Here is a 22737-nt window from a genome sequence, read left to right on the forward strand (position 1 = left end):
ATATAAGCCTGAATCAGTTAGATATTTCTTTAAAAACTTCTCTTTGTTACACTGATTTTAGGAAAGAACTGGTTTATCAGTAATCCATTTATATTAAGAAAACTAGCAAAGGTTACTGTACCCAGCCAGTTCTTTGTGGTATCTGTAATTTGAGGCAGTTTTCCTTTAAAATGTTTGGCTATCCTATTTCTTCTCTACAAATTCCTTTTCTTCCAAATGCTATTTGCAGAACTAAATGTAAAAGGAAACATTTACCTCTTATGATAATGACATTTTAGTTAAAACAAAATGTAGAGGGAGGGGAAGAAGCACCCCAGTCTGCCTTGCTAACACAAAGGCCTCCTATTTCACTCTAATCAGATTTTGTAGTTACTGTATAGGAAGAAAGCGTCTAGAGGTGTCTTCAGATGGTCTCACTGCAGTAGTAATGAAATCTAAAGGAAATATTAAAAGAAAGTCCCAGGGGTGCAAAAATGTCACTTGGCTTGTTTCGCTTTTTTGATATCTTAAATGAAAATAATTAGTCATGATGGTATAAAATTTATTTTATAGTCAAGCCTTGAGACTGTGGCCAAGACTTTGTATAGAGCCTCAAGTCAAACTTTCGGAGGCTGATGGAAAAATATATTAAAGTTTCAATATAAAGGGAAGAAAATCCCTCCTCATCACTTGAACCACTATTTTTTAAAAGGGGAAAGCTTTTAGAAATTAGTTACAGCTATAGAAAAGTCTAAGAAAGCAAAGAGAAATATCTCACTGCTGGTTATTTCTTCATCTTTTACTATCTCTCAGGGATCATATCAGGTCAAAATAGTACCTTATACTGGAGGGTACCTCAGTTCAGTCAAAGGCTGTGCACCAGGCTTCAACTGGTAAGGAATTAGGAAGCCTAACTTCTATTTTACAGTAGTACATTGTTTATTAATCTATTTTATAGTTTACATGATGAGCTATAGAAGTGTACTTGAAGCAACTGCATAAGCACTAAATAGCATTAGGACTAAAGGATTTTTAACAAAATTATCAAATATGAGCTTTTGAATCAATTGAGTAATTATATTAAAAAAAATATATAAAAGCCCAGTATACGTGTTGGCAATGGAAACCTCTTGAGTAAACTTGAGTAGGTGAAACAGGAAAACATTTAGCTACTTGAAATTTGAGAATCTAATCATAGCTGTATGTTTGTTCTCTAGTCAGTGGAGAAATCAGCACCTGCAGAGTGTGATTCATTTAACTTCAGGCTATTATTTTACAATGAATTGAATCCCTCCCTGAATTTATCTGTATTTTTGCATGGATTCTGAAGGAAGCACAGGCAGTTAGTTAGATTAAAGGCCTACATTTTACATGAGTAAAGTTAGATAAGATGGATCCCATGGTTATTAATGCCAGAGCTGACACACATTGTCTCATGAAAGTAAAAGGTATGACATGAAATCTTGGACAGCTTTGAAGGTGTGATGAAGGTTTTTCTGTTAAATACTTTTTGACACTGGTTAATCTTTGCAAACATATCATGTAAGTAAAAATTATTTTTTTTTAAACAAGCCAATTCCAGGTGCCAGACAACATAGCTATCTCACAATGGTCAGTTTATGGCTGTTCAAAATAATTGCTACAAAATTTATTCTTGTGCATTAGTACATAAAACTGTATGAAGAGATTCCACTGGGAAAATGAACTTCTATTCAGAATGCTCACATAAAAAACATTAGTCGCTTGAAGTACCTTTGTGAGACTTTGAAAATCCTTGTAAAGTGATCAACTTGCTGGGTCTGGCTCTTTTTCATTCACAAAATTAACACAGCTGGTAAAGCTGCATAGAAATATGGCAAATACTCATAAAATGCCTATGTGGAAAGACTGACCCATCTGTTCTTCACAGTGTATCTCATGCTGGTTAGCTGTAGTTTTAAGCAGTTACCTGAGGAACCTGAATTTGTATTTTCTAATGTGCCAGGAAACAATCAAGCAAAAACTCAGCAATTATCTGCACCCATCTAACTTTGTACTCTGACTTCAAGATTGACTGTGAGAAAAGATACCTAAAGGTGAATAATAACAGAGCAAATTTGTGTTGCTCCCTTCTCTCTAATATTTCCCCAACCTCTGACCAGTGATCTCCTGAGCCTAATCGGACTTGTTTGCATTGCAGCCCTCAATGGATCTCTCAAATGTTTGCCATCTTTCATTAAGACCACATAAATTTCTTGCATCAGTAGCATCTTTTGGCAAAGGTGTCTGTCTAAATATTTTGTCTGCTGTTCAAAAAAATCTCCTTCAGGTAGTTTTAGTTGCCAGTAGCTTAATTTAATGATTTCACTCTCTTACTTCCTGACAATTTTGAAAACGTCTGCTATGTCCCTGCTATGTCCCTCTTTGATTAGACCTAGCCTAGTCAGACATTCCTTTTGTAGATGTTTGTAAGGCATAAAACATAATTATTCATCATAAACCAACACTTGTTCTAGCTGTCTGTTTCTGAAATTTTTCCAATACAGAATTGCTGCTTTTGAAATGAAAGGTCTAGAACAGAATGTGCTATTCATGGATGGACAAAGGCTTTATGTAATATTTTATGTAAACTTTAGGTTATTGATTTGTATATTTAATGTAATATGCCCTAGTGTGTTGTTCTCTATTGCTTTCCTAATTAATTATTCACATTTTGATTTGTCTGTTTAACAGCTGCCTAGTACTGAGCTAATGTTTTTATGCAGCTGCAGGGCTAATGAGTTGTTCCTGAGTAGAAATGGTCTGATTGGAGCCTATCATTTTTTGTGACACTGAGACTGGGTTTCCTACTGTGCATTGCTTGGCATTTTTATTTTATTACCCCTTTTTCCTGTAAGGTCTTTCTGCAGCTCCTTATTGTCTATTCACACCTCCACTTCAAGAATGTCATATCATTTGCAAGTTTTCTCACCTTGCTATACATTCTCCTGTTCCAGTTTTTTTATTAATATTAGAGCACATGGATCACAGCACAAAACCTATGCAGGATTATACCAGTGACCATCTCCATACCATTTCCTATCTCTTAATCAGTTACTGACCTTTGCCAAGACATTTCCATTTATCTCATATGAATGCTAAGTTTCTTTGAAAGTCCTTCTTGGTGAGGAACTTCTCAAAAAGAAAAAAGTCTTAGAGATCCAAGTTGATTTCATCAACCATCTTATGTGTATCCTCATGCTGGTTAAACTGTCTGAAAGCCTCCAACAGATTTATAATGCAGGATTTGATTTTTTTTTGTTTTGTTTTGGTCTGGGGTTTTTGTTTTGGGGGTTTGTTTGTTTGTTTGTTTGTTACAGAAGCCTGGCTGACTCTCCCCACTCGCATTGTATTTGTCCATGTATCTCAAGTCCTGTTCATTATAGTCTTTCCTTACTTACCTGCAATGGATTATATGCTTGCAAGCCAGTAGTTACACTGATCCCCTGACACCAGTTTTAAAGGCTGGCATTATTTTTGTTTGTCTCTTATCTTCCTTCAGGCACTGAGTTAGTTTTAAATGAAGACTTAGTCACTGCTTTTAGCGTCCGTCCTGGTTTCAGCTGGGACAGAGTTCACTTTCTTCTTAGTAGGTGGTACAGTGCTGTGTTTTGGATTTGGCACAAGAATAATGTTGATACCACAGTGATGTTTGGCTGTTGCTTAGTAACTTTTACCCTAAGTCAAGGACCTTTCGGTATCTCATGGTCTACCAGTGAGGAGCTGCACAAAATGCTTGGAGGGGACACAGCCGGGACAGCTGACAACTGACCAAAGGGATATTCCATAGCATATGGAACTTTATACACAGTCAGTGTATAAAGCTGGGGAAAGGAGGAGAAAGGGAGGGACATATGAAGAGATGGTGTTTGTCTCCCCAAGTAAGTGTTACATGTGATGGAGCTCTGCTTTTCTGGAGATGGCTGAACACCTGCCTGTTGGTGGAAAACAGTGAATTAATTCCTCTCAACCCATGAGTTTTCTTCACTTTTACTCTTCCAGTTCTCTTACATTCATTTTACTGGTGGGGGAATGAGTGAGCGAGCAGATGTGTGTTGCTTAGTTACTGTCTGGGGCTAAACTGTGACAGTGTTTCAGCTATTTCATTCCAAAATTAATTCTTTTCTGAATACTCTTTGTTCCTGTTAACTTAGCGCTCAATCTCTTAGCATGTAACCTCTTTTGCAGCTTTTTAGTTAGAGAAAGTTTTTTCTCTCCTGTAATTCTCTTACTCCAAGGTTCTGTTTTACCTGCCTAAAGAACATCTGTTTCTCATTGTGTTCTTTCCTTCTTCTATTTCAATAAACTCCTTAAGACAGGATTCAAGAGTGAACAGAAAATACCTGACAAAGCTGAATGATGTGATGATTAGTGACTTCTGTTCATGTTGTTATGAAAAATCCTAAGAGATCATAGATCTTACAGCAATAGGTTCTAGATTTCACTCAAATTTCAACTCCAGAAATTCTCTGGGATGAACTGGTTAAACTGTCCTTGAAATCAGAACAAATACAGGTCATAGAAGTACTCTGACAAGAGCTAACACTGTTATTAGAAATGCTTAAAACCAAGCTACAATTCTAATCTAGATTCAGATTCAAAATATAACTTTGATTTGATTCAGTGTGGAAAAATAATTTAAAAAATTTAGTTTTTCTCTTGTCTTTCGATACTTGCATTACTGTAGTTATGTGTCTTCAAGCTTCAAATGGATTTGGCAGAAATGGAAATTAGAGATCTATTTTAGCACTGCTTTGATCTGGAAGAACTGCATCTATATGCTTCAAAAAACTGTGACAAAAATCTGTCTAGAATAAGAAGAGGATTCATCCTTTCCGCTTGAATCAATGTATTTTTAAGATGCTGAAAAATAAGTTCCACTTTTGTCAAAATTTACCTGTCCCTTTGTTTACCCATGCTTTTCGAAAGCTATGGTCACGTCACTCAACGTTCTGGTTGCCTGACTGCTGTTATGTTGTTGTAATACTTGGAGTTTTCTTGCTGCCTTTTTTTACACTTTTGTTTTGTTTTGTTTTCTCCCCCATACATAGAGAAATTTATTGTTTTTTACCTGAAGTCACATTCATATCAGTGACTAGCATTTAATGACTTTAATTGACTACATCAAGCCAACTGTAAGTATTTCCACTAGCAGCTGACATTGGACAAGGAAAATAGTAACTGATGCAGAGAATTTTTTATTACTTTCCTGTTTGCATGAAAAAATTTCTCAAGGAAGGGAAAAAACAATTATATATACGACAGAATATTTTTCCCCTAGTCTTCACCAAAATTCAGAACCACACAAGTTAAATCAGGAAGGAGGAAAAATAGTTTTCCTTATTGTCAGTCCAACTTTACAGAATGTAACAAAACCAAAAGGAGGTGGCTTGCTTTTTGAAGCCTTTTCTCAACCAAAAGCATAATTAGTATGTCCTTGTGGCCACATTTATATAGCTTGCTCAAGCTGATGGTGGTATGAAACATACTTCATAGCATTTATGCTGATGTGTAGAATCTCTGTCATGGGAAGTCTGTAGGAACATACTAGATAACTGTTTGTCTGAATTTAGAGGTTTGTAGTGCTGAAAGAGCTCTCAAGCTTTCTTCCACTGTAGAAATTGTTGTCTTAAAGCTACTCTGGTCATGTTCTTCCCTACAGTAATGTGCAATTTTTTTATTTCCCCCCCCCCCAAAAGAATTCTGTCTATTAAGGCCCTTCCTCTCTCATCCACCCACTCAATTTGCATTATTAAGTGTCTGTGTTGTTATAGGATAAAACAAGTTGGTTGATTAGTCAGAGGATTGTTATTATCAAAGAGATGAAAAAAAACCTTTTCATGAAACCTTGAACCATAAAGAACTGCAGTTATCTAATTTCTGTTCAAGTTTGTGCAACATACTTATGTTTATATCAGTTCATACAGATGTTTGTGCTTGCACGTCTCTTAATTGTTTTTAAAAATGTATACGTTTTATTCTTTTGCCTTATGTTGCTGTGAATAATCATCAGCTCTGAACCTGATATGCTTTTAGATTCTTTATTATATAACATAGAACAAATTCAGATGTTACCATTTAAATAAATGGAGAGACTAGTGCCTATATGCCACTGACCTTCTGTGATAGCTTTTTCTAAAAATACCTTTAGAAAATTCAGTAAACACACTCACAATTTTGTTTGATTCAGTGCTGTATTGTAGTCATGTGTCATTGTCATTCCCTCCCCCTCCATACTTTGGGGAAAGTTTGCTAAAAAAGCATGAAGAAAAGTACTATTAAAAGAGGGCATCTCCTAAGTTAGAAAAAAAAGCAAAACATCCCCCCCCCAAAAAAACCTAAAACAAAACAAAAAAAAGAACAAAGAGGGGAAAAAGAATCTTACCTCCTGATAGAAGTAGGAAATTGAATCTCAGAAGGGGGTGTAATTATGCTTTTGTTCCATCTCAGCCTACCTGTATTTGACTACAATAATTTGAACAAATGCTATTTGCACTGGTACAGTAAAATTTGTTTCAAACTCATCCCTTAATTTCCTGAATGTTTTGTCTGTGCTCATTCTTAGGCTGCTCTAGCTTGTTGAATATTAGTGGTTCGTAAAGAAGGGCCATTTTAGAAATGCTGAAGCAGTGCTTTTCAGGGAGAACTTTCTCTTCCTGTGTTTTTTTTTCCCTCTGTTCCCCATGTCATGAAGCTGGAATTTGGAAGAGACCCATACGATCAGGATGGAGGCTTGGTACTCTGCTGTGCAGATAATAATTCTATTTCTTTTTGTGGGCATATAAAGAGATAAGAATGCTTGTGTGGCATCAATTTTTCTTTTTCTTATCATGCATGCTTTGCTGTTTACTCTTACAATTCTTTTATTATGTCTTAATATCATGTCTTCAAAGGGAAAACCAAAATACATCAGGCACTCTGGCTTTTTTTTTTTCTGCAGCTGCCAGATAACTGATATAGGAGAGAACTTAAGAGTTTCAAAGTGCATTCTTGCTACACCTTGATAGAATTTACCAAAAGAATATCAGTGTGTTTTACCTTTTCTATCTTGACCATTTTTGACTGTAAGCACGTGAAAGCAGAGGAAGCTTCTCTACTGAAAATCATATTCTTAGTTCCATTGGGATATTCAATCACTATGTAAATAAACTTCAAATTACTGCATTTCTCAAAATCTTCTCTATGCTGATTCCTTTCTACTCTCACAGCTTATGGATAGCCTAATTAGTATACTCAAGCATGAAGACAATTTGAAGTCATTAAACAGCCACATCTTTTAGTTGTTTCTCAGAGCCTACAGTATGTCCTGGACACAGCATAAATGTTACATTTATTATTCTTTAGTAAGAAAAGGAAAACTAAATTAATTGGTTTTTAAGGGAAAAGCCCCTTACAATAAAGACAAGAAAAACTATAAATCCTTTTATATTCTACATGAGGTAGTTGGAATAGGATGGCAAGAGAGATCCCTGTTGTGATAGCTGGTAACACATACAATGTAGACAAACTTTCAAGTACAATGTAAAAAAAGGTTTATTTCTAGTTTTCAGTAGTAGTGTCTGTTCTTCATTTTTGTTAACAAAATACAAGACTGAAAAATCGAAACTATAAGTATCATTAAATGAAAATTTAAAAAATTTTTTGAGAGTTGAAGGGGACCTCTAGAGGTCACGTGGTCCAACTTCCTTGCTTGAAGCAGTCAACTAGAGCAGGCTTTTTACAGTCATGTCTAATTGGGCCTTGAATATCTCCAACAACAGAGTCACCACAACCTCTGTGAATAATCCCTTCATGTGTTTTACTCTTTTTTTTTTTTTTTCTTAGAATTTCCTGGATTTCAGTTTGTGGCCACTGTTTCTTGTCCCTTCATTGGGCATCACTGAGAAGAGACAGGTGATTTCCTGTTCACTCTGCCATCAGATATTTATACACACTCATAGGATCTCCTGGAGCCTTCTCTTACCCAACTTAAACTATCCCAACTTTCTCACTCTCTCCCTTTGTCAGGTGCCTGCCTATATTTACCATATTTGTGGCCCATTAATGGGCTTACTCCCATATGTCCCTGTTGTTCTTGCACTGAGGAGCCTGAGCTGGAGACAGCACCCCAGATATGGTCTCACCAGGGCACTGAGTAGAGGGGAAGGATCACCTCCCTTGACTGCTGGCAGGACTTTCCTAATGTAGCCCACGAGGCTTTGGATGACTTTGGTATGAGGGCACATTGCTGACTCGTGTTCAGCTTTGTTTTCACTGAGACCCCAGGTCCTTTTCTGCCAAGCTCAGTACCGGGTGATCAACCCCCAGGCTGTATTGGTGCATGGGGCTATTCCTCCCTAAGTGCAGGACTTTGCATCCTGTCCTGTCATCAAGGTCATTAATGAAGATTTCAAACTTTATTTGATCCCTGGCATACACTGCTAGGCACTGTCCTCCAGCTGGACTTCATGCTGCTTGGCATAGTCCTTTGAAAACAGCAGTTCATGTGGTTTTCAGTATACGGTGCTGTGCGTTTACCTAGTCTATCTTTTATCAGTTTATCTATGAGGATGGTATGGAAGACAGTGTGAAGCACCTTTCCAAAGTCAAGATAAAGCCCACCAACGTAGTCATCTCATTATCGAAGGCTATCTGGTTATTCAGACGTGGTTTCTTCTCCTTAAATCCATGCAGACTACTCTCTCACCTTCTTGTCCTTCGTATCACACACAGATTGGTTGTGGTGAGGAGGGACTGATGAAGTTGCTCCAGCAAAGTCAGTTCTTGGCATTTCCCTTGGCAGAACTGCATGAGGTTCCTGTCAGCCTGTATCTCCAGCTTGTGGAGATCTCTTTGGATAGTAGCATAAGCTGCTGGTATATCAGCCACTCCTCTCAATATTGTGCCATCAGGAAACTTGCTGAGGGTATGCTCAGCCCCATCATCCAGATGCTTAATAAAGATGTTGAACATCTCTATTGACCCCAGTGGTACACCACTAGTTATTGGACTTCAACTACACTTTGTACTGCTGATCACAACTCTCTGGACCTGTCTGTTCAGACAGTTTTCAGTCTTACTGAAGTTCAGATAGCCAATGCCCACTGCTCTCCTCAAATCTACCAAGCTCATCATAGAGATTATCAAGTTGGTCAGGTGTGGCTTTCTCTTGGTGAATGTTACTGACTGCTGCCTCCATGTGTTAAGAAATGGCTTCAAGGGTGTACTGCTTCATGAGATGAGGCTAACCTGGATTCTTCTTTTTACTTTTGCTGAAGACAGGAGTGACATTTGCTTTCTGTTAGTCCTTGGGAACCTCTCTTGATCACCATGACTTTTTAAAGATAATTGAGTTTTCAAAAGGCATCTATTCTTTATCTTATTTTTGTGGTTAGTAACAGGGTTTTAATCAAAGTATTGATCGTTATTTCTGCAATGGTAATTGTATCGTATGTACAAAGAAGAATTAATAAAATGGCAAGAAAGGAAAGTTAGATTGGGGCAAAGTCTTATCTCCAAAGTAAGGTATGTAATATAGGGAGTGTAATTTCAATCTGTAACCTATCATCACAGTAAGTATCTTTGCAATTTTAGCCTAGAATATGAAGCCTTCTGCAAAATTTAGTGTGATAAATTTAAGCTTATGTATATGGCCATTATAAAGGTTTGGTGATGATCTGTGGTATAACTTATGATATATTTTCACTTGATAGCTTTGGTTTTAACAGGGAGCTTGAATTATAGCTTTGTTGCTTTTTGTGCGATTTGGTGATATCTCTTGTAGTATATTTGTAAGTGTTGGTGGACTGTTGTCTAAAGAGAATGTCCACCCATGTAGAGTTGCAAACCAAGTTTCTTTATCATCTCTGTAAGCAGATCCAACTCTGAATAAAATAGTTTTCATTCTCACCTCTGTGTATTCTTCTGGTTTTGCCCCTTTGAATACTACAAGGTAGTGGTAATGCCGGTTAGTGAGAGATGGACCCCTGTGGTGACATTTCTTGAGCGACTAGAAAGGTGGTGTTTGTTTGAGATTACCCTTCAGCATTAGTAGTTTTTTGCTTTGCGGAGTTTGCTTTCAGTTAGTTATAGGATTTTAACTGAAAACAGATCTCTATAAAAACAAACAATGGATTTCAAACTTTATAGGATTTGTGAAATCATTATTCACATAAGCTTATACCAAGTAAGACTTTTCACTTGAGAATAGTATTGGAAAGGTACTCTAAAATATTTTAGTCCTCTAAATGGTTCTTTATTTCTGTGACTACTCCTAGGTCTAAGTCATCTTCTGCACATACCATACTCCCATTTGTCATTCTTACAGTTTTCCAGAATGTCCTTTAGATTTCCGCCAGTTTGAAAAATGTGGTCTGCATAATGTTATTCTAAAGATGAGATCAGCATTGTTTTATATTTTTCTCTTTACAGTATAGACTTCCAGAAGAACAATCCAATACACAAATTAACTGAAGAAGAACTTTTGGCTTTTACTTCAGTAAGTAACTTATCTGGACTTCATAGTAAACATGTTTTCACTTAATATTTAAGTACGAGGCAGTAATCTGTCACATTAATGAGGAACCTGTTTGTAAAGCAAATTCGTGTTTGTACTCAGATGTTTCCGTAACTTTTTCTTATTTGAAGAAATTAAAGTGATGCTGAAGTTCTGTCTGATTTTCAACCATCATCATGAGGAAGAATTTGGCATTTAAAAATGTTAATTTCACCTGAAAACATACAAAACATTTTTTAATGTGTTTGGTTTTTATTAGCTATATGAATTATAACTAATTCAGCAAATTCTTCCTGTGACGCTGTGAAAGTGCTGCTCTTTGAACAGTGTTTAAGTGGAGTTCAAAAGGATTTTGAGCTTTATTTTATCAGATTTACTCAGTCTGTATCAGATGTTCTGCTTAGACATGTTTCTTCCCAGTTCAGTGGCTGATTTGCTGCAGAATAATTCTGTAACTTCCAAATGAAGCTTTGAAAATTCTCAGTATTTTTTCAATGTAATTTTTTTTTTTACTTAAGACAAAACACAATTTGCTTCTTTCTTCATCTTTTCTGCTTTTAAGTGGTTTTCAACATTATTTTAGATGGGAGGGTGGAGGAGGAAAGCCTTGTGATTTTACTTACTTTCTACAATGTTAGACTTAACTTTGGGTACAATAAAGAGGGCTTTCTTTCCTACCCAAGCCTTGTAGTCTGAGACTTTATTGCTGTAGTAAAGTGATCTGAAAAAGTAAATTATTGGATCTTAGCAAAAACTCCTTTGATTTCAACTGAGGTAGAATCTTATCACTGGCAGTTGTAGTTATGTGAAAGGACTATGGACAGTAATCCAAGGTTAACTGTGGTAATGTTTGGTTGGGGTTTTTTTTGTAAAAGAAAGTTCAGTCTGTTAAAAAGAAAATCCTAATCTTATTAGATAAATGTAAAATAGATTGGTTTTAAAGTAATGTTTGTTTAGGTCCTTATGCTAATACAGTACATGTAAAATATGCATGAGGGAACTGAGTGAATTGTAAAACAGTTTGGGTTTTGTAGGTTTTCTGTTTGTTGCTACAGTGATAGTAGTGCTTTCTCATGATATAATTTCTAAAGTACTTTGTTTTGAAGTACACTTTTGTTCTGTGTTGTTTTCTGAAAAGGTAGGAATAGAGAGCAGGAAAAAATTGAAATGTAGAAAAAATGAGTTTCCACTCTCATTTCATATTGTAGTAATTGAAATACCCAATAAGAATATTAAAGAATGATGGCCATCAAAGGAGAAGAAAAAATTACAGAAACAATCAGTACGTACAAAGTCAGGAAATGTACACATAGAAAGGCCCATAGGAATTAAAAACCCCACCAAACTGGTGAACTGAGTACTGCAAGTTTTTTTAAAAAATGGTGAAACTATTACAATGCCATTTTTCCCCCAAAATACTGTTAATACAAACATACAAAGTTTCAAGACATGCATATAATTTCATTAAAACAAACCCTACTATTTTTGTTGTTAAAATCATGTTAAAGCATTATATAAAATTATAAATAGATGGTTTTCTGTGAAAACTCAGAGCCTTGCTTCTCAGATATAATTTCCAAATTCCCTGTACTGTTTTTGTATATTTCTTGCTTCAGTCTTCACACTACCTGCTATTGTTCATGTACTTTTTGGGTGGAAAAGCAACCATCATATACCTGAATCTTGAAATAACTTCTCCATATATTCTATCATTTTAATATGAAATGGAGTGATATTGTGATAACAGAACAAGATAGATCGTACTCCTGTAGTGGTGTATAATAAAACAAGCAATGGCGTTTAACTGTTTTAACACTTGAGTTTTCAAACATTTAAATGTTCTTCAGGTTTTACAGGAGAGTAGAAAAAGTTGAGGTAGCTCATACTCTAGGAAAGACAGATAATCAGCTTTTCTGTCATCTTTTTATCTGACATTGCTTGACAGATAGTATTACCTGTTATCTGAGATGTAAATCGGTTGGGTGAATTCTTTATCATGATGAGAAAATTAAACTGCATTTTTCTGCCACCTAGTGGCTGATCCCTCAAAATGCACAGGACAGCTGATTAACTTGCTTTTTAATTTTTTATTGCAGTGACTGTGGGGAGCTTGTGTTTTCATTTATTTATTTATCTTTTCATAGAGCTTCTAAGTCAGCTACAGCTTGCTTCACTCTAGTGAGATCAGAAGCCACTCTAGTAAGATCAGCAGGTTAGATCTCCAGAGAAACAGCTAAAAGATATGTGTAGGCTCCCCTATCGTTCTGTGCTCAGAGTAGCAAAACCAGAAGGGTCTATGGCAGTAAACGAAGAGGAATGTAGATCTCATTAGTAATGCAAAATTCAGTGGACAGCAGTGAGATAAAGAAGTAGCGGGCAGTCTAAAAATGAGATTAAATAGTAAATTTCAATATCAGAATAGTGTTCTTTTAAACTTTTGCTTAATGTTACCAAGTTAACTAGATGTAGGGACACAAATTAATCTTACCATTATTTTCTCTTTTGATCTTGACCTATGCTCTAAGGCACAAGAAGAACAAGTTTGAATTGTAGCAATACCATCCCAAATCTTTCCTGGAAACTGAAAGCAGGAACTAGACATTAGCTTATATGAGTTGTTTTCATTATATGTATCTTGTGGCATTTGCATCTGAGCCTAAAATTGTGAATAGTCACTGCAGAATTTCGTGATGAAATCTCTGAGGTCTTTTTTGTCTTAGATCTGGGTCACTGAGGCATATCCATCCACCGTGCTCCCTGGAAGTAGGAATGTTCTGTGTCAATGTTAACACAGCCTTGTGTGAGTGTTAACACAGCCCTGGTTCTTATGGTGTCTGCCAGCTGAGTAAAAAAAGTGGCACCGTAACTGTTACAATTTATACTAAAGGTATTTACCATAATAGGACAATGAGCACCATATCAATGCTGCTCTAGTAATTTCTTTAGCATCATTTAAACTGCTCTGTTGTGTGTGTGAGCAGGCATCTTCTCAGCCTACATGTGGATTCCTAAATCTGCAGGCTGGTTAGATGGTTGTCATGCATTCATCTGATATCTGCTGAAATTTGTTTCCTCAGAAAAGGAAGGCAGTTCAAGATATGTTAGGAAACTTGAGAAATTATAAGGCATTTTAATTGCTCAGTGAATTATCAAGAGATCTTCTTACTTTGGACATTGCAAAATAAATGCATGTGACGTTCAATTTCTCTTGAGCAGAGAGAATTAAGATATACATAGTATGAGAGGAAAAGGATGATCAAATTGATCTCAAGTAGATGATGTGGTCCTGCCTCATATTAGGTGTAGTTTGGAAAAAAGAAACAGGCATTCTATACTCCCTTTTAGATCCGTAGAAGTTGAAAATTACTAGATCTTTAACATATATATATATATTTAACAACAGAGCTTACAATACTAAAAATAACACTATTAAGTCGCTGCAGTCAATACAAAAGGATTGCTGCTTTTCATTTACTGAAATCACTTGGGAGAAGTTGCCATTGTCCTGCAAGTACTAGCTTTTGTAACTAAGAATTACTTCCAGTCTTGCTAATTTTTGAAGCAAGCTGTCAAGGTGTGTGTGGTGTGATTGGCTGGGATAACACCTTTTGGTACAATAATTTGGACTTAAATCTTGAGGTGTTCTCATCAAATCTCTTAACCTATCATCAGCATAATATTTCAACTTTTAAGATATTAATCTGTAAGTGAATTTAGATGTACTTGATTTTGTTTTTCTTCTTGTATTTTTATTGTTGATTTAATGTCTTTACATGAGAAGTAACGTAGCTGGGATTCTACATTATAGCATAAGAAGTGTAAGAATAAACACAAAAATAAAACATTTTATTTTAAAGAGGATTAAATGCTACTTTACTCACACCTAACAGTTTGGGGAAACAGTTAAAATTTTTTAAAATTTTATCGTAAACACTTGGTCTCCTGAGAAAGCAAAGATCTTACTGAGAACTCAAATATCACAAAAGCTTTGGAGACACAGGTATGCAGTTGATATTTGGGGAATGTTCTGAAATAGCTAACTGAATATTGCATTCAAAAGCCATTTTTAAGAGAGGGAAAGAGGGACAGTAAACCAGTAGTGAGACTCAGTACTTCTCTGGTAGAACTACTGGTTTCTTCCTTATAAGAAACTTTTTCCCCAGAGCTTTCTGTATAGGAAGTAGGAAGCAGATAATGTAAGGAACCAAAGAACTAGCACAGTGCTGCTTTTACATCGAGATTTTGTAGCTTAGTTTACTCCCAGGTTCCTGAGTTAGTTTTACAATGCTTAAATATGCTTCCTTATCCATCTTTAATTTCAGTGGATATTTTTTTTAATGTGAAAATACAAATGCAAAGTTCTTCTATGTTTTATTTTGGGCAGCAGTTTTTCCCTAGAAGTTCACAAGTACATCACTGAGCTGTATAGCAGTAACCAAAATACTTCTTTTAGAAAAAAATCCTTTTCAGAAATGAGCAAAAGTAAGGTCTTAAAATCACTTCTGGTAAATACTTGCTGTATACATTATTTTGAATAGGTCATGCAGTTAAGACAGTATGCCAAAGAGGAGACTAAATGAACAACAGTGTTACATAAATGTATGTGATATTAAAAAAATAAATAAATTACATTTAAAGCCTACAAAGTATTTCTGAAATGTAAAAAAAAGTTTCAGGAACACATGAAAGCTCTGTGTAACAACTGGTAATTACTACTTTATGTTTTAATTTCATATTATGCAGTTTTTGGAGGGAAATAAGGAAAATATTAAATACTGGATGGTGTTGCATTATTATCTTACAAAAGAGAAAAATGTTTTCTTTTTAAAATAAAACGCTAATAGGATTAAACTCTGCAATGCAAGTTCTTACTGCTTTATAGAAAACTCATACTATAGCTTATATTTTACATACTATGGAGATAATCCAATGTTTCATAGTCTAATATGACACTCCAACAAGTATCCAGGATTAAGGAACTGCAGCTGGTCCTTAAAATTATCCATTCCATCTGTTGAAGCCTTTGCAAAATCCAGGAGAAATGGACTTTGTGGTAAATGTGATGAGCACCTAGCCCAGTGTAGAAGAATATTACTTTTCCCCCTTATTAGTGTGTTATAGTCAAGGGACACTGAGTGGTAGCAACAGTATTAACCTGTGGGGAGCTGAGAAAGTAAGCAGAACCTGTGAAAGAGAAACCTTGCTTTGTGCATTCCCATATCCTTTGGAATCCACAGAAGATAAGAAGGGAAAGAAAAGCAACCATGGAAAATTTAGTTACTTTGGTTTGTTATACTCCTTAGACTTCTATCATTTATGGAGAGTAGAACAGTTGGTTTCTTTATTAAGTGATGAAAGTGGGAAAAGGAAGCTCTGGCAATTCTTCTGTCTGTGTACACTTTGAACAGGTGAGGATATCTTTCTTAAAGAGGAAAGAAACCAGTTGTAATAGCTGTTCTTTTGCTTGGAGTACAAAACTTAAAAGCTATTCACCATCTTCAGATAAAAATACTGTACCATTTTGAAATGTTTCCAGTAATGGTGTGAAGGATACCAAGGTCTGATTGAGGACTTGTAGAATGTGGAAAGAGTGTGCAAAATCCAAGGAATACTGTGTATTCCAAAGATAGACCAGATGGGAATGTTTTTCCACTGCGTAGAGCTACCAGTTCCATAAGAAACTGTTTTTACTAAGGAATTTGAGAATGGTTGGACAGATTTTTTTCCAGAAGTGGGCATTTATTGAGTGTAATAGAAACTGATGTTGTATGGTACCTTTGAAAATCACAGTGAAGAATTATAGTGCACATTTTATTGAGTGTATGTGTATGAATATGCATATATGAATACTTTTTCTTCTTTTCAATGTAGAAGGAGGGCTTTGGGAGGAGGGAGTGGAAGGTGGAAATGGGAATACTTTGTTTTTCTCATCTTTTCTATGGCATTTGTGATATTAATGTGGAACTAGGGAGCAATTAAATCACGGCATATGATATTTTTAATGTTAAGCCTTCCTATCAAAATCTCTATAAAACTAACATGCCAATTTGGTTTCTGAAGAGAAGTTGTTTATATAACTTAAATAAAAGCAGTGCATTTTTCTCTGCTGAGAAAATGGCTGCAGTTTTTTTATGTTTTATAAGCAGCAAGAGTATTGAAAAGCTCATTAAGAGTACCATGTGTCTCTACTGCTGTAACTTTAGTGGCTTTATAAAAAGTTTCTTTCACTTCTTTTTCTAAGCTGTATTGCCCATTTTGAATAGACTCTGTTGGTTACGAGATTATAACACCGCAAAGGCTTTCTCTCAGCAAAGCCCTGCTAGTACTAGTGAGACTTTTTTTAAAAGTAAATGAATTCAAACCTATTTTATTCTTTTTTTTTTCTTTCATTTATTTTTCTATTCTAAGCACTTTTATTCAAAAGTCTGAATCATTTTGCAGGAATGTCAGGATCTAAACACTTGCTAATTTAACGCATGTATGCCTTCTGGCCCATCCCACAGTACTGGGAAATCACATTGACTATAGCAAAAGAGAAGCTGCTTGTTTCTGCTGCATGTTCAAAGGCTCAACTAGGTTTCTTGGAAGCTTGTTCACAAAGTGTCTGGTACATACCTTTGGGATATTTTGTGGATAGGAAACTAGCCTAGTGTTGCCAGTCATGTTTGCTGCTGTTGTGTTGTTGCATTTAGGTGTTTTGGGTAAAGTAACTGGGTGCTGTCGTACATGTGTTGCAGGGTAGGGGGAAGCTTGCATTCCATTCCAAAACTGGGATTAAGTAACGGTCTGTTTGAAGTTGGTTTATTTTACAAAGTATCAGATTTCAACATAATTGACACTTTTATCCCTTTCAACTTTGTTCTCCAATGTGGTCTAAATTCTTCCCTCAGTCCCTGGGATCCACAACTCTGCTTGCATCACGTCTTGCAAGAGATGATTCCTGATTTATTGTGTGCCTTTCTGAGCAAGAAATTTGGGATAGCCTTTCCTTTCTAGAATAGCATGCTCTTTTGTGTAATCTGTACAGAATTACTTGAGAAATAAATTTTAGTGGTCTCACTGAAACTGCAGTGGTAAAAGAACATGAAAATCATGTTTAAATATTAATAGATTATTTGCTTGTCTAAGGGTTTGAGAAGTTAAGCAGGCAAATTTGATGACAGTTAGTAACATTTTTTCCCACAGCAGCCTTTCTTCTCCCCCTCCTCCTTCTTCTTTATCTATCAGCAGCTCACTTATTTTTTCTAGCAGCCTCTCTGACAGCCAGTTGACATGTCACAGGCTTCCCTTCCCCCTCTTATGTCCTTCACCAGTTAGAACTATTATAATTTACTTAAGCAAGAAAGATTTTGTTGCAGAAAGAAAATTAAATTAAACTCCCTTTCAACAAAACACTGTCTGAGGTATCATCTGAAGGAAATAGGACATTCTCACTCTTCTATATGGTGCTTAATAATCCATTTTTGACAGTGTTCTGCTGATCAGTTCAATTCATGTGTTAGTACTAGCAGTCACTTTTTTTAGTGACATATTCTACTAATCTGCCTGTTTGGCTGGAAAGAGCACAGATGAACTAAACAAGGAGTAAATACAAGTCTCCCTTTTTTTCAAAGTAAATACTATCTGAAAAAAATGAAGATGGTTGAATTCTTGTTTGCTACTGTCTAAGCAACTTGAGTTTAATTTTCTATGATCATACCATGTCTATATTTTTGACTGGAAGTAGAACATTTTTCATATCAGTACACCAAACATTCTTTCTGGTCTATGTTAATGACAAAATATTGAAGAAGGAACAGATTTTTTTTGATTTAATGCACAGTTTAGGACAGGTTTGATTAGAATGTTATAGTCCTTGATTGCAGTCATGAAGTATGTATTTTTATTTCCCCCCAAGGTGTCTGAAATGTGTAAATCTGATACTCAGTAATTCATTTATCACCAGTAAAATGTCACTGGTTTGTTTTTTGTTTTCTTTTAAAGAAAAACAGATGCAGTCAATTCTAGCTATTCTTCTTCTAGCCACCTTGGGAAAAATATATGAACTCGATAAGCAATAAATCTATCTTACCCTGCTCCTGCTTGAATTTCTTTTTCTATTCCCCAAAAATTAAGGATGAAAAACTGAAATGTCTCCAATGAGTTTTCCTTTCTTTAGTTTCTTTCTGCCTTTGATCTTTTTACTTTTGAAGTTTTAGGTAGCCAGGCTACTGGAAGGGATTTCTAATTGGTACCTTCTTTGGTACATTTGTTGATGGTCAGTTTAAGATTTTCGAGTGCAAAAAATGTTTAATCAAGTTCTAAGTCTATAAACCATGGGCATTTGAAAGGAGATGTAAAGGGGAAGGACTTGGAGTACCTATTTTTGAGAAATTTTCCTAAAACCACTTACAGTTTAGATTCAGTGAAACATCTGTTTACTTGCTTAGCGGTCCTCCTTTGAGTAAACCCCATTATGTTCAGCAGTGATTTTGGGTGTGGTTTTGTGCTGTATACTGCCCTTGTATAAGGAGTTAGTAGTCTTAAGTATGTTGTGGAAAAACGTGGTGCCCTCTAATGTTATAGAAGGACAAAAATTAAGCAGCTCTAATTCTGGTATTTTCACAGTGTTTCCTTTTTTGTCTTTTATCACAAGCTGCACATTTAAATAGTAAAATGGAATTTTCAAGTGCTGTTGACTGGAAATTAAGAAGTTAAGATTAAATTAATTTGTGAAACATTTAAATGCATCTGCATGGAGGATGCATGCACATTTATTATACGTGTATCTGTAGAATGCTTTTAATTCAAGTACTGATGTTTTAAACAGTACATTATGACTGAAGGGGGGGAAGCATGTGTTCTTGCCACCAGGACCCCATTGCGCAGCTGTTTGTGTTTTTTTTCTTCCACAAATACATTTTTATTGGTATAATTTACATGCTGATAAAGGAAAGTGTTATTTTTAATACATAATTGTAACATGAAATATGCAAGAAAACTTCATAGGGTAGCTCACATGAAGCGTTTGTGACCCGTATGAAAAGTAATTTCCAGTTGTGCAAATACACAAATAAGAAAGGTTCATATTCTGTTCGTGAAGGTTAGTTCATTGCATCTGGAAATCGAGCCAATGCCAGCTCATTTAGTGGACTGTTCATGTAATGTGTATCATAAATGAGTCTCATGATTACTGTGAGAAAAGTCAGACTTTTTTTTCTGTGTTTAATTTATATGCTTAGCATCTATGATAATATGGTATGGCATAAATACATCTGACATGTTTGGATTGGCTGCATTAATCATAGCAAGAAGAGCTGCTAGTTATGAAGACTATTCAAATAAATGCCAATAAAATGTTTAAAAGCATCATGCTCTACTTGTTTCAATTTGCAAAAATGTTTTAAAATATTTACACTATTTAATGTTCTTCTAGCTGGGAAGCTGAGATGCGAGGCCTTTTCTGAACTGAAATAAAAATCATGACACTAGGTATTAGTTGGTATATTTTGACATATTTGAGATTTTACTGCCTTGTCTGTATTATTCTTAAGCATGTCTTGCATTAATTAAATTGGAGCTCAGGCTTTTTTTCTTGAAAGACTTCATGTCTTCTGTCAGCTAGATTTTTCTGCAGTACATTTGTCAGAATATGTTGGCCAACACATTCTACAATGAATTCTGTCTAGTCTAGACAAAAGATGAGAGAGAAAATCTTTTACAGATTTCTATAAATAGACGGGGAAAGATTTTTCTGCACTGTAAAATGAAATGTTTGATTTCAAAATTCCAGCACTTGGAGAGGAAAAGCATATGCATTACATTCCCCCAAATTAGTATTGTGCCTGGTTTGGAGTTTTATCATTGGCTAAAACTGAGATGTTTTCTTTGCTTTGTAGTTTAATACATGTCAGTGAAACCCTTACAGTTTTTAGAATAAAGGAAGGAAATATGCTTAGAAAACTGTTTGTATTTTGAACAGCTTTCATGGTCTGAAGCTGTTAATAGCTTAGTAGTAAGAATCAAAAAGCAAGCAGGTCATTTGTTGGAATAAGGCCATATTTCTCATCTTACAGCTTATTGTGCAAGAACTTCAGTGTGTATCTTTTATGTGTCTGTATCTCTTCCTTATCTATTGTAGGCAAATGTTTATTTCTGTTTGTTGTATCTCTAATAGAGCTAGGAAAATGTAAGGCATGGTGTGTACATAACTAAAAAGATTGCCTCCTTTGTTTGTCAAAATAAAATTTCTTGTAGCTTCTTCAGACTAGATACAGGGTGGACATTCTTTATGAAGACAGTGGTAAAACACTGGAACAAGTTACGCAGAGATGTGGTAGATGCCCCATCCCTGGAAACATTCAAGGTCAAATTGAATAGGGCTCTGAGCAACCTGATCTGGTTGAAGATGTCCCTGGTAATTGAAGGGGGATTGGACTAATGGTTTTTAAAGATTGCTTCCAACCGAAACCATTTATGATTCTTCATCCAATTTTCATAGTGATTTTAATAACGGCTGTTGTTTCTGTGCATAATACAACCGGTCAGATAGTAGGCTGTTGTGTTTGGATCTTAATCCATTACAGCTCATGCGTCTAACTTCTTTTAAGCCAAAGCACATCCCAAACATTGTCTTTGGTCTCTAATAAATGTATTCAGATTATAGCTTCTCTCTTCACAACTCTGTCAGCTTTAGGCACGTTACTTACTTTTGCCCACCAAGACAGGATTTTCTTTCATGCTCCCTAGCAGTCTTTTGCTCTTTTTTTTTTCCCCCCAGTATTAGTCTCTTGTGCCTATGTCAGCTTCCCTTTTTGTTTACTCACCCATGCCGTATTCCCCTCAGCCCTCCTTTGTCAGCTCTCATCTCTTGTTTATCTGACTTTCACTCTTGCTCTCATCTTCCCTAATTCCTTTCTTTCTCATATATCACTGACTATTTTTATTCCATTCCTTCCTCGATGTTAGTTGCTTCTTAAGGAGTTAGTCTTCTTTCAGGACCATTGTGTCCTCAGTCTCTGAAAGGAAGGTGGCAGCTTTGTTTTGCTTCTGGAAACTAAACTTTAAGGTTTAAAGCCAGGCTGCTGGTGACCTCTGACAGCTTGATCCTGTTGCTTATGAGAGCAGTAGCTCTTTAAAAAGACAAAATACATCTACTGGTGAAGTCAGGTAGGAACTGAATGAAATCAGAAATCGAGTAGTCTCTAATGGACATTGAGACTTGTTAATATGCACTTTCTTGGGAAACTGCTGAGGCCATCCTAGAAGTCTCACTGAAATTATCATCTTGAGTCATCTCCTAGCCCCTTAGCCCAGCAAACAGTAATTGAGTCATGTCTCTTGCATTCAACATGTTATGCTTATTCGTGAACACCAAGTATCCCAGTATGTAGACTGCTGAACCGTAGAGACTGTTGTAGGCAGAATTCCTGTGGTGGATGCTGGCATTCAAAACGGGGGAAAACCAGGTAGACACACACTCCCTGTAGAGTCTGGTCTGCCACTGTGTGGATTTTCCCTCACTGTGCCTCCCTGTTCTTCTACAGACAGCTGTTCTTATGGACTGAGGGTTGTCAAGATATATTATAGAAATTCTATAATTTGTTCTGACATAAATAATGAATTCAATGGCAACCTTACTATAAATCACTGGTCTAGGCGTGTAATTACTCCTGATACTTTTTGGCTTTTCCTATTACAGAAAAATGTGCTAGCTGATTTTGGCTAGTTAGCAGAATGGGTTCACAAATTACATATTTTCATTTTGTAATGTAGAAAATGTATGCAACTGTTATTCTTCTTGTGCCCTTAACTAATGTTAAACTTTTGAAATTATGGAAACGTTTAAATTGATTCTTTTCAAGAAGATGATTTAGTGCCTTATACTGAGGGTGTGAAGGGAGCTCTTAAGGCTCCATTGTTTTGTATAATTTTTGTGGTTGTGCTCCAAATCTGTCTGGGAACGAGTACTTTTGCTACCCTACATTCTTTTCCTGGAAAAGATACTCAGTTAAGGTATTTTAAGAGTAATTATTGTAAATGGATATTTGTCCTGAAGTTATCATTGCAGAAGTAAAGTTAAAAGTTTCTGTTATGGTACATCTGTGTGGTGTGAGATAACAACAGTATATAGAGTAGTGTTCTTCCAGAGGCTGTCGGTAGACCAAATGAACAGGAAGCATCACTGACAGTAAAAAAACTGTAGCGGTGAGCTCATAGATGTGAGTGGGCACTCAGAACAAACTAATCCTACCACCTTGGGTCAG

The 22737-nt window shown here is 35.8% G+C and overlaps 1 protein-coding gene across 1 annotated transcript in view; it reads left to right on the forward strand.

The window, feature by feature from the left end:
- The window catches only part of TTC27 (tetratricopeptide repeat domain 27), a 126122-nt gene that overhangs the window by 35336 nt on the left and 68049 nt on the right, over positions 1–22737 (forward strand). The window contains exon 9 of the mRNA XM_051783039.1: positions 10408–10474. Coding sequence (XP_051638999.1) covers positions 10408–10474 — 67 coding nt within the window. The remainder of the gene's footprint in view (positions 1–10407; positions 10475–22737) is intronic.

The sequence above is a fragment of the Manacus candei genome, unplaced genomic scaffold (genome assembly GCF_025592945.1).
Source record: "Manacus candei isolate 608988 ecotype Guabito, Panama unplaced genomic scaffold, ASM2559294v1 h1tg000017l, whole genome shotgun sequence".
In the NCBI taxonomy this organism is placed as follows: domain Eukaryota; kingdom Metazoa; phylum Chordata; class Aves; order Passeriformes; family Pipridae; genus Manacus; species Manacus candei.